The 13102-nt window shown below is 39.1% G+C and overlaps 1 protein-coding gene across 1 annotated transcript in view; it reads right to left on the reverse strand.

Annotated features, from left to right (window-relative positions):
• SPAG17 (sperm associated antigen 17) overlaps positions 1-13102 on the reverse strand; it is a 324904-nt gene that overhangs the window by 213423 nt on the left and 98379 nt on the right. The window contains 4 exon segments of the mRNA XM_006861302.1: positions 782-821; positions 1353-1653; positions 3997-4191; positions 5986-6178. Of these exon segments, the coding sequence (XP_006861364.1) occupies positions 782-821; positions 1353-1653; positions 3997-4191; positions 5986-6178 (729 nt within the window).

Genomic DNA, 13102 nt, shown 5'->3' on the forward strand with positions numbered 1-13102 from the left:
CTCATACTTCTCAATGTTGTCCATTGCTTGTCATGATCCACACAATCGAAAGCCTTTGTGTAGTCAATAAAGCACAGGTAAACATCCTTCTGGTATTCTCTGCTTTCAGCCAAGATCCATCGGACGTCAGCATTGCTATCTCTCGTTCCACAGCCTCTTCTGAATCCAGCTTGAACCTCTGGAAGTTCTCTGTCAATGTATGATTGTAGCTGTATGATTGAAATCCTCCCTGTGGATTTCCTTTTATACTTTATATTTCATAAATGAACAAAGAAAAATATTTGATGTACACATGCAAAACAAAAAATATATATGCTCATTTAAATTTTACATGAATAATTCAGTGACATTGATTTCCTTCTTTAAGTTGGGCAACCATTCTGATCCTCTTTCAGAGTTATTCCTCTACCATTAACATCATCAATGGCCTCAAGCTTCCTACATTACCCACAGAGTGACTGTTGTCAATTTGGTCTCATATACACAATTCTTCATAAAACAGCACGCAACTCACAGTTCACTTTGTCCTACTCTTTGTCACTAATTCAGACATCAACAGCTAAACAATCAAGCTGGCCAATGTTATCTTGGTTATCATTTTTGATAATATTTATGTTATCAGTTTTTCTGAAGAGAAAAGAGCCTAGCTTAAAGATAAAACCCTACTACTTGTTAAAAACTAGCCAATCCCACTGCCATTGACTCAATTCTCAGAGACCCTATAGGATAGCGCCAGACTGCCCTAGGGGTTTCCTAGGTCAAAATCTTTACAGAAGCAGACTGTCACAGGTTTCTCCCACCAAGCGGCTGGTACGTTCAAACTACTTATCTTTCAGTTAGCATCCAAGCACGTAACTACTGCACCACGGTGGCTCATTTCTCACATCTTGTTGTTGTTAAGTGCCATTGAGTCTATTTGGACTCATAGTGACCCTATATGGTTTCCAAGGACAACCTGGTGAGCTTGAACCACCAACGTTGTGGTTCAAGCCAATATTGCAGTCCACCACATTAACCCGCAGCGCCACACCAGGACTCCTCATATTATAGTCCATAGTTGTTACTGTTAAGTGCCATTGAGTCAGATCCAACCCATACCAACCCTATACAGGGTTTCCGAGGAGTGACTGGTGAGCTTGAACCACTGACCTTGCAGTTCAAAGGGCTTTGCAGTCTGGCACAGTAACCCACAGCTCCACACCAGGACTCTTAGCTCTCAGTAAACATCTGTGTAATGAATGCAAGTGGTAAGTAGAGTCAGAGTGTCCCATGATGGAAGCACCCCCCCTCACCAACATGTGTTGTTGTTGTTAAGTGCTGCCAATTCCCACCCATAGTGATCCTCTTTTAGCGTTTCCAAGGTTTCAAGCTGGTGAGCTTGAACCACTGACCTTGCAGTTCAGACAACTTTGCAGTCTGATGCATTAGCCCACAGCTCCACACCAGGACTCCCACTAACATGTGTACTAACCATCATCTCACTGTCTGCCCAGTCTGAAGGCAAGTTCTCTGCTTTGACCACATATTCAAGTCGAGCAACATCAAAGAGATTTGTTTCAGGTTTTTCATTATTCAGGATTGGATCCAAGTACTTCCAAAAGTTTTCCAGTTCTTTTATGGCAGTTTCTTTCTTCAGCTTTTCAGCTTGTATATCTAAAAACAGCAACACGTTTATACTACAAAAATGCACGTGTGAATTTATTTCTGCTTTAAGTAGACATGATGCAGTTATATGCATTGCAAGGTGTCTTTACAATACCCCAAAATGCAAATAGAGAGATGTGATTTTGTCATGTTTTTGGAATTGGACTACACAATAATGAAAATAGGATTTAACTTCTGAAATGAATATTAAATATAAGCTTGCCTCATCGCTTCATTTTATAGTTGAGGATCAGGAAAATTATGACAAGGTTACAGTTTGGCACCTAGACATGTTCAATAGTTCCATCATTGATAGATAGCATCTATTCAAGAAAACAGATTCTGTCATACTACTTTTTGATCATAATAGTGTCTATTTTCTACATAACTGGTTAGAAATATGGCTGATCCAGTTCTCCTCAAATGGCTCAAAACAGACTACACGATTTATGTTTCAGTTAACTTTTGGTAGCATTAAAATCACTACAGGCTTCCCTGGGAATTTATGCTATGACTGTAAAATAATGAGATTTCTATAACATTACACATGAAAATCGGCTTGAAAGATTTATGGTCATGACATCTGCCTCTGAATAGTAAGGTCTACTACCAAGCTCTCATTATCCCTATGTAAAATCTCTATTTAAATTTTTTACATATTAAATATTTTTTGTAAAGAGTCTGTTTGGAGTGTATACAGTATCTTCTCACTACCTTCAATATCAATTATTTAACACTTTAACGATCCTTTGAAGTAGTTGGGAATAGGCTGAGTTTGAATTCCAAATCTTTTATGTAATACCTGCCTCTAGGCTGAGTCCATTTTGGTAAAATGAAAATAATAAAATGTATTTCCTAGTGTTGTGAAAGTCACACATATTAGTGTACTTAAAACTTTAAGTATTGAACCTAGTTCCAAGGCATGTGTTCAATAAATGACCCCTGTTATATTATGCTAGGAGCTCTGGTAGCTTAGTGGTTATGAGTCAGGCTGCAAACCTCAAGGTCAGCAGTTAAAAAACTACCAGCTGTTCTGTGGGAGAAAGATGAGGCTTTCTGCTCCCATTATATTATTGGAGTCTTGGTGTGGCACTGTGGTTTAATGCGCTGGACTGCAAAGTCGAGTTGAACTTCAAGGTCAGCAGTTCAAGCTCACCAGCCAATCCTCGGAAACCCTATACAAGGTTGCTATGGGTCAGAACCAACTCGATGGCACTTAACAATAACAACATTATATTATTATCAGGGATAGCAGTTTCTAGCTTTCAGCAGCAATTTTAAAAAAGTTAGAAATTGGGAAGTGACTGTGGAGGTGATAAAGTGCTATGCCAAAGAAATAATTAATAAATACAAATAAAAAAGACAGCATATCGCAGAAAAAGCTTAGACTTTTAGCTTGAACAGGTTTATGCTGAATTCCACTTCTACTACCCTAAAATATATAGTAGCATTTTCTTCTCCTCCCACAGAGGTGGTAGTGGTGGTGCTTGTGTGTCATCGAGTTGGTTCCTACGCACAGCCACCCTGTATAGGGTTTCTGAGGCTGTAAAATTTTAAAGGAGTAGAAAGCCTCATCTTTCTCCCTCAGAGAGACTGGTAGACTCAAACTGCTGCCTTTGTTGTTGGCGCCCAATTCATAATCCACAACGCTACCAGGATTCCATATTTATATGAAGAGGGCTTCACAAATTTTGTGGAAAAATGGATTTAAAAGATCATAGGATTTTCCTTAAGCTTTTTGAGACTTCCATATAGCAGATTTGAACTGCTGACCTTATGGTTAGCAGCCCAACTCATAACCTTCCCAGAGAGGCAATGTAAGTAACATGATTCCCTTAGATGAAGACCTGAGGCTCAACAAGGCTGAGTGGTAGCCTGGTCAGAACTTAATCCTATGACTTCCTAGTTTAAGACCAGGAGGACAAAGTCGTATCTCTGCTTTAGCACAAATAAGCCTGCATCAAAGCATGGCAAGAATCAAAGGCTCTGACCTCCATTGGGTCATTTGGTAATGGTGGCTTCTGAAACAACGGATTAACTACAGTAATGGAGTTATGGATCAAATGTTTCTGAGAAAATGTAGTTGGATAACCAAGTCGTCTGACCCGGAGTCTGTGTTGTCTGTGGCTACACAGGCATATTAAGGACAGAGTATGATTTTAATTTGTAAAATTTACAATACTTGGCTAGCACAAGCAGAATAAACAGCAAATCAAAATCTTGAAAGGATTTAATAATGTATATATTATATGACCATGTTTTGAACAGAAAATAGTATTTGTCGTTTAAGGACATTGGGTAATATTGAAGGATTCAGTTTTCGAACAGTAAGTTATGTAGCATACTGCATACCTTCTGGCTGAAGAAAAGCTTCCTGCTGTTGGCTAACTGCTGCCAGGTGTGTCTGCAGAGGTTCATAATTCTCTGAAGATATTTTAATCACGCTGCTTATAGGAATGCCAAGTTCAGTCATAATCGCTAATAGTTGAGGATTGTTGAAGCCCACAACTATAATGTAATGCTGGGCACCATCATCTGGCTCATCGTCTGTTAAAAATACCATGAAGAAGAGCAGCCATCATTTAAAAGGAGAACAGGCGGCACTCAGTCCGTTCAATGGCTAGCTACATTTTGCATACATTTGTAATCCCTCCGGCTTGCCAAAAACCGTCCAGTTGACTGGAATGCAGTCCTGTTGACTGCTTTTCATTATTGCCCTTCCAGTAAGAAGGCTGTGGCCATTGTACAAAATATTAAATCACTTTTGCAAATGAAATGTAGGTGTAGTGGGAAGATAAATGTAGACAGGGCCTGTGTGGCAAGGATTATTGTGTGCTTGGGTTTTTGTCAAAGTTTAGGCTTGAACTTGTTTTGGTCCTAATCTTTTTTTGAGCAACAGCTGGCTTTACTCCTGAATTATAAGTACCTGCAACTTTGTGGTATTTTATAAGCAGAGGTGTTTACAGGAAGGGAAATATTGAAAATGGACAGATGTGCTCCCTATAAAAGGATCACGTGTATTTATGCTAATAGATGTGGGTGCTGAGTATAGATTATGTAGCAATTAAATCTTTACTGGGTTAAATTTTAAGAATTTATACTGTAACCATTCCTAAAATATTTATCCCCTGTTTTTTCCCTGGTTATATAATTTTATTAATATGAAAACAACACTTTAACTTAAAATGTGGTAATCTAGGGGATGAGAATAAGATTATTGTGCTTATACTTCAATACTGATAGTACACAAAAGCATTGTATTTCACAACAGCCTGTAAACAACACATCAGAGGCATAACTTTTAGTGTTTCGTTTTCTGTTATTAAAGAATCAGTGTGATATGATCCAAGGAATCCATAATGTCATTGCTCCTAGAGCCAGAGGATTGAAGGCATGGATATCTGGAAGAATTCAGTTGGTAAAGAGTGTGACAGTCCACCATGTTATGAAAATGTAATGCAGGTACTACACTATTTGAACCCAGGAGTCCTGGTGGGGCACTGTGGGATAAAGAACTGGACCACAAAGTTGGTTTAATCCACAAAATCAGCAATTCAAACCCAGCAGCTATATAGGGTCACTATGAGTCAGAACAGACTCGATAGAACTTAACAACAACATTTGAATTCAAGGGAGGTAGATGATGAGTTACAGATAGTTGAATGGAGTTCTGGTGTCGCACTGTAGGATAAGCACTGGACTGCTAACCTCAGGGTTGTCAGTTTAAACTCATCAGCTTTTTCTTGCTTGGAAACCCTATACAGGGTGGCTATTTCGAAGTGACTGGATGGCATGCAACAACAACAACGAAGTGTGGGTTGAATCATTTTTATCTCAATAATCTAAAGAGAAAAAAATTCTAGTTGCTCTATGACAAATTGATAGTAGGAAAAGTTGGGGTCAGGGAGCTATGTGTTCTGCTGGAGTCACAAGTGAGTTGGTCTAATTTTATTATACCAAATCTCGATTTCTCCCATGACAAGAATAATTTTACATTTTAATTATGCATGGATTCTCTTTATGTCCCCAACAAGATGCTACACTAATTGCGGGGGGGGGGGGGTACAATCGATTTGCTGTTTCACCCTTTATTTGCACTGTGAGAATTGGCCTAATAAGACACATGCTAAATAAATATTCCTTAAAAGCATAAATGAATTGCAAATGGAAATGTTTTCCTAGTAGGAAATGTCAAGGGTAGTAAGAGATTTATGGTTTTATATAGAGTGTAAAGATGGAAAAGATTAAGTAAGCACAGTTATTAGAACAATTTCTCAAATTACTTTTTTAGGTAGTAAAGCAAACTAGTAAGGTAACCAACACAAGAAGCATCTTACTGACCAATGTAACGTTTGGTCTCATCTTCTTCACCCCTCCGTTTTAACTCTGTGGTCTTCTTCACTGCTGTGCTGGCCTCAGGCTGATCCTTCCCCTTTCCTCCTCCTTTCGCTGCCTTGGCATTCGTGGCCTTCTTCTCCTTGGGAGATTTTCCTTTTCCTTTATCCTTTTCTGACTTAAATTTGTCTTCTACCACCTGGAAAGAGAAAATGCTTTCTAAACAAATTTCTCCAAATCACACAGAGTGAGTAAGCAATGGCTTTCCTACTGCCAGGTGAATTCATTCTTTCTATATTTCACTCCATTGGCTGTTTGTTCATTAGTTTTTCATTTATTCATGCTCCAGGTCAGGATAGTGGAGATCTCAGGCTGAGTTGAAGTTGTGATATAAGCATATTTGCACATGAAGATTGGAGGGGTGGACAACAGGAGGTTGTTTATGTAAGGAGTCATCTGTAAGATAAATCATCCTCAGGGAGACTCAAGCATGGCCTAAAAACAACTTCAGTTGTTTGGGGGAAGAGGAAGGAGAAGGAAGATGATTCTGAGTATACTGTGATGTCAGAAATTCAGATTTCTCTTTTGGCCTAACGCTGAGGATCTCTTATCTGTGTCTTGGAGATGCATGGGTTTGTTCATTAAAAACAAAAACAAAACAAAGATCAAAAATAAAAAATGGAAAACAGAAAGAGCAGTTTTCTCTAAAATCTCCATGATAAAGTTTTCAGAGCTAAGTAAATTCATTGATGACTTTTAAAGGCTAAAAACTATTTTGGAAACCTGGCATTCTTTTTGTTATAATGCTACTTGCATGTGTACTGATATAACCAACGAGTGCTAGTCAATGCATTCAAAAATGGAACTGACTCAAAACTTTACTTGGCAATGTGTGGCACTGTAGGATGAGCCTGGACTGTGAATCACAAGGTCGACAGTTCAAACCCGCCAGCTGCTCCTTAGAAATCCTCTACAAGTTCTCAATGAGTTGAATCCCCATGGCAGTTAACAACAACAACAACAACAACAAACACAAACAGATTGTGTTTATTGAAATAATGTGGCAATACTTGATTATAAAATGATCATACAGAAGACAAACCAGAATCTATTCATGTATTTTTTTTTTTTTTTTAAGACTCAACACAATTGAAAGCAAAACAAAATGAAACATATTATTGTAGCCGTGCCTTAGATTCTGGTTTTCACTTATTTCCATGAAGTCATGAAATCTAAATTTGAAAAACTCTGCTGTAAAACATTGAGGGGGAGAGTAGAAGATATATTGCTTTGACACCTAGTTAACAGTGAAACACACTCTGATATTGAGGGCTCTTTAAACTCCAGATCTGCTTTGGCAGTCAGAAGTCATGACAGTGTTGTCCATTCATTCTCCACCTGTACCCAGCCCTGTTGCTTACATCCCCAGCACTTGTTCCTTAGCAGCAGAGGGAAACAGGAACAGAGCTGGAGGTGCCACTCTCAGTAAGGGGATGAAAGCAGCCACAGAATCATGAAAGGATCTCACTAGTTCTAGAAAATAGAGCTGTTTAATGTGGGTAGATAATATGTAGGAGGTAAAATGAACACAGCAATGCTAAGGGCAAAGTTAAAAAGAATATATCCCTAGGTTGGACATGGAAGCCAAGGATAACAGCTCTGTGGCAGATAGCAAAAGAGGGATTGCAAGGGAAGGAGGATCTTGTCAAAATCATTGCCAAACTTTCATAATCACACAAATGAATAATCTCAACCATAAAATATCAGAGAGACAAAGGGAACACACAAGCAGGCATGGACGTTTATTAGCAACCACGTTGGTCTACTGAAGAATGCAAGTATGGGAAAGGTAGAAATGAAGATATGAGCTGAGTTCGACCACTTTCCATAGACTCCCATAGATCTGGAGATGAGACAGAGAAGAGGAAGGGCTGGTTGGTCCAAAGTATGATGAGACCTGGGGACTCCTGAGCCCAACCATGAAGGGCTAGAGCTGAGAGCAAAGCATCTAGCAGATAGGAAGTGAGGGGAGATGTATAAGAATGCCCACACTTGCAGATAGTACCCATTTGGCTTAGTTTCAATAGCTTGATAATCAGAACTTGACTAGAGGAAGATTCATAAAACAAAAAATGTGATAAAGGAAACAAGTGTAAATTGCTATAATTTGATGAACTTGACCTATATTTATGGATGTAGTGGCTCAAAAGATCAACTGAGAGGGAAAGAGTCTTCATATCAAGGATCAATCCTATCCCCTCTGTACACAGGGTTGATAAGGATGCGCAATTTAGACATTGGCTACCTAAAATGAAGGGCTATAAAGGCACAAAGTGATTGGCTTACAAGTTTTCAAGAGGGAGTTTAGTTTCAGAGTGTGCAGTGGAAGGTAGAATCCCCACTGAAGAGTTTTCATCATCTTATCTAGACCGGTCTGGTGAAAGAAGATGGGAATAAGATTCCTATGATTCAATAGTGAGTAATTGTTATCATGATGAATCTCAATTGTCACCACTGTAAAGGCAGAAGTTTTGTAACATAAATGGGGAGTAGTTAATCTAACATTCCAGAAACAGAGGGCCCTAGGACCATCAAGGGAGAAGAGCATGAGTGGAATGTGGGACCCTATCCAGAGAAGCAGCAATACCAGAGATGGAGGCACAGATGATGACATGGCGAGATAGGACAGCTGAGGACTTTAGATTCATGGGAAGAGAAAGGCTGTGTATTGGCAGCTAGGAGGCAGGCTTGCAGAACCTGCCCTTTGGTTGTTGTTGTAGTAATGATCTATTCCTTAGTGTTTTTGTGTACATCCAAAAAAACCCCACAAAAAACCAACAATATAAAAACAGAGGGAATAGAAGCAAATACTGTTGGATGACCGTTGCATGGAGGGGATTGTAATCATTTCAATGAAATGAAATACAACACGATGAATGTAAACCAATGTTCTCCTATGTAAACTATCACTCAATTCACAATAAAAACTTAAAAAAAATATATCAGAGAGAATAGATGTTCTAAAAATGTGTGAGATAGCAGTATTCAATGATTATTTCTCTGAGCTTCCATTGTTGTGACGGATTTCTTCAGTTACAGAAACTGGAGGTGTTCATTACAGTGTTGGGGTGGAGTCAGGGAGGAGAACAAAGAGAAGGTGTAGTGCTATGACAAGACCTCAGCATTTCCGTCTGTACCAGGTATAAGTTAGTGCACAATACAGGGCTGGGCTCGGCCCCCTTGAGTTGACATCCTACTGTGGGTGAAAGAGAAAAACCACATAAACAAAAAAGATTAAAACATAAGTAAAATTTTTAGTACATGCGTGGAAGGATAAGTTATAATGTAATGATAGAAACATGGTTGAGAAGACCTCTTTAGATAGGTTGGTGATGGAAGGCCTTTCTGAAAGGTGATATTTGAGTGAAGACCTGAAACCTAAGAAGTTATCCATGTGAAAAGCAGGGAACAAGTGAAGTATGTATGTGAAGGCCTGGAGGCCTGGAGGAGCTTGGTGTGTTTCAGAACTGAAGAGCTATGAGTATGTTGGCAGGAAAATAAGGAGCAAGAGAGTGATGAAGCCTGAGGTGGGGGAGGCAGGGTGTGGGTCAGGTCACTCAGTGGTTTGGAGGCTGATAGAACAAGTTTATAATTTATTGAGGCTGATAGAATTTATTTATTTAAATTTAAAATGCAATGGAAAGATCTTCAAGGGTTTTAAGTAAATGTATGTGTGTGTGTGTGTGTGTGTGTGTGTGTGATTGTAGGAAGTACTACAGTCATGCAAGAGGGTAAACAAGGGAGTCAGTAAGAAAATTCTAGCAATAATCCAGATAAGAACTAACAGTGAGTCAGATTAAAGTGGTGGCATAGCGGAGAGAAATGGATGGACTTGATACCAACTTTGAATACTGAAACTGCAAACATTGATGAAAGATTAGATATGAGAAGTGAATTAAGAAAGTAATATCAAAGGTAATGCCCTAGGTTTGTTTGGACTACTGGGTAGTTGCTGATGCTACTTATGAAGATAAGGAAAAATTATTTTTACTTGAGTTAGTTGGACATTTAAGAGTGATCATGTTAAATTTGAGATGCTCATGAGATGAATATATTGTCTTCTCAGATGAGATATAGTGCTAGAGTTACAAATTCAGATATGGACAAAAACAAACAAACATTAATTGTTAGCAAAGAGAAGCACTCACTTTGGGTGAAAGTTCTTAAGAAATATGAACATTGCGCCTGGGATCAAGCCCTGGGAAAATTCAACATTTACCAATTGGGTATAAGAGTGTTGCTGCTGGGGTTGTTAGGTGCCATTGAGTTGGTACTGACTCATAGAGACCCTATGTACAACAGAACATAACACTACCTGGTCCTGGGCCAACCTCACTACTGTTGCCACGCTTGAGCCCATTGATGCTGACATTTTGCCAATCCATCTCATTGGGGGTCTTCTGTTTTCTCTGACCCTCCATCTTACCAAGCATGATATCCTTCTCCAGTGACTGGTCCCTCCTGACAATATGTCCAAAGTATGAGAGACCAAGTTTGGCCATCTTGGCTTCCAAGGAGCACTTTGGCTGTACTTCTTCCAACACAGAGCTGTTGGTTCTTTTGACAGTCCATGGCACTTTCAATATTCTCCTCCAACACCATAACTCAAAAGCATCAATTCTTCTACATTCTTCCTTATTCACTGTCCAGCTTTCGCATGTATATGAGGTTATTGAAAATACCCTGGCTTGGGTCAGGCGCACCTTAGTCCTTAAGCTGACATCTTTTGCTCTTCAACACTTTAAAAAAGATCTTGTGCAGCAGATTTGCCTAATGCAATACGTTGTTTGATTTCTTGACTGCTGCTTCCATGAGTGTTGATAGTTGATCCAAGAAGAATGAATCCTTGGCAACTTCAATCTTTTCTCAATGGGTAAGAATGTTATTTATTGGTCCAGTGGTGAGGATTTTTGTTTTCTTTTCATTGAGATGCAATCCATACTGAAGGCTGGTGGTCTTTGATCTTCATCAGTAAGTATTTTAAGTCCTCTTCACTTTCAGCAAGCAAGGTTGTATCATCTGCATATCACAGGTTATTAATGAGTCTTCCTCCAATCCTGATGCCATGTTTTTCTTCATATAACCCAGTTTCTCAGATTATTTGCTCAGCATGCAGGTTGAATAAGTATGGTAAAAGAATACAACCCTGTCACACACCTTTCTCAATTTTAAACCATTCAGTGTTCAGGGTATAAGAGTAGATTCCAGTAAAAGAGACTGAAGGAGAAGCCAAAAAGATAGGATAGAATATAAAGCCAGAGAACTAGGAACTGAAAATGGCAAAGGACTAGACTTGAAAGCTGGAGGCAACAATGCTGAGAACAGTCATGGTGGAGTGTAGGTACAGAAGTTAGTCTGAAGTGAATGAGCAAATGAGATGTGATGAGAGGGACCACTTGTGTGGACAAGTGTTTTAAGAAGTTTGGCTGTGAAAAGGAAGCAGAAATTTGAGTTGTTCAGAGGGTATGGGTTGGTGTGAGGTTAAGGTTTGTCTATACCCAGATGTATGAAAAGTTAGAAGATGTATTTTGAGGCTGATGGAATTACCCAGTAGAGAAGGAGACATTGAATGTGTGGGAAAGACTAAAGTCCTCAAGGAGGAAAGATGGGGAAAGATCAGAGCATGTGCCAGTGACTGGTCTTTGATACGAGAGGCATTTTCTCAGTTTAAAAGAGGATGGATTTCTGGGCGTAGATGCAAGAAAAAGAGAAACATTCAGGATATTACCTAAGTTTTCAAAGTTTCTCAAATGACTGTGAGGTAAATTCATCTGTTGAAGATGGTTAGGTAAGAGGTAGGAAGTTTGAATATGGAAGATAATTTAGAGCCATTTCAGAGGCTGGGGGGAGCAAGTGTACTGGAGAAATAAGGAAGAACTCTACAAGTGTTGACAGTTTATTGGAAACTCTGAGATTTTGAATTTTAAAATAAAAGAAGTCTGTCTAGTGAATTCCTCCATCTATGTTTAGCTGATAGGTACAGACACAAAAATAGTAGATTACTGAATTCATAGTGGGAGTGGTTTTGGAACAAGAGAGGAACAAGGGAGTTGAGAATTTTCAAAGGGATGACTAGAATGATATAAACCATAAAAAAATTGCAGAAGGGGACAATTGATAGAAACTGGTGGGGTCCAGACATAGGCAGCTATGATGTGGCTGAAAACATCTTGTGGAGGAATACTGGATCGTAAGTAAAAGGTAAGGATAAGAAATTGCAAAGATTAGAGAATGGGGCATCTCAAGATTTGGGAGTTAACAGGAGCTTTAGTTATGAAAAGTTTCAGGGTGTGGCCAAGGGAGTATCTGAGGAACTGACCATTAGAAAACTAGAGGACAATAGACAGATGATTGGTCAGCAGTTAAAAAACAGAAAAATGTACAGAGAGGTGGATAATGGCTGTAATCCGTCAAAATGATCTAGAGTAGAAGCTATTTAGGAGGAAGGTACAGGCCTGAGGTGGCTATATCAGGCTATCAGAACAGAAATCCATGAAATTAACACCCCTAGTTTAGTCTTGAGGTTTTCTATATAATTTTCTGATAATTTGACTTCTTATATACATCTTGGCTATGGGGAGAAAACATTTATCTATAGCTAATCTGCCAGTAATGTAAAATTGTCAGTAATAGTCACAGCAGTGAATTAGCAACTGTGGTGCTCTAGGATCAGCACTGGACTGCTAACTGCAAAGAAGGCAGTTCAAACCCACTAGCCACTCCTTGGAAACCCTCTATGGGGTTACTATGCGTTGGAACTGACTCTATGGCATTTAATACCACCAACAACATTCTAATCATCACTGTCATTATCACCATCGTTATCATCAACATCATTATCTCTATGGGTTCTACTTACTGAGTTCTTACTATATGTTAGATACTGTGTTTCATGAAGTCTTCACAACTCCAAATAGTAGAATGTGATCCTCATTTCTCAAGTGGAGAAACTGAGAATTACTGAGGGCAAATAACTGTTAAATCCCAAAGCTTCCATTGCCACCAAGTTGATTCCTAGTCATAGCAACCCTATATGAGAGAGTAGGAACGCTCCTTAGGATTT

The sequence above is a fragment of the Chrysochloris asiatica genome, unplaced genomic scaffold, assembly GCF_000296735.1.
Source record: "Chrysochloris asiatica unplaced genomic scaffold, ChrAsi1.0 scaffold00042, whole genome shotgun sequence".
Classification (NCBI taxonomy): domain Eukaryota; kingdom Metazoa; phylum Chordata; class Mammalia; order Afrosoricida; family Chrysochloridae; genus Chrysochloris; species Chrysochloris asiatica.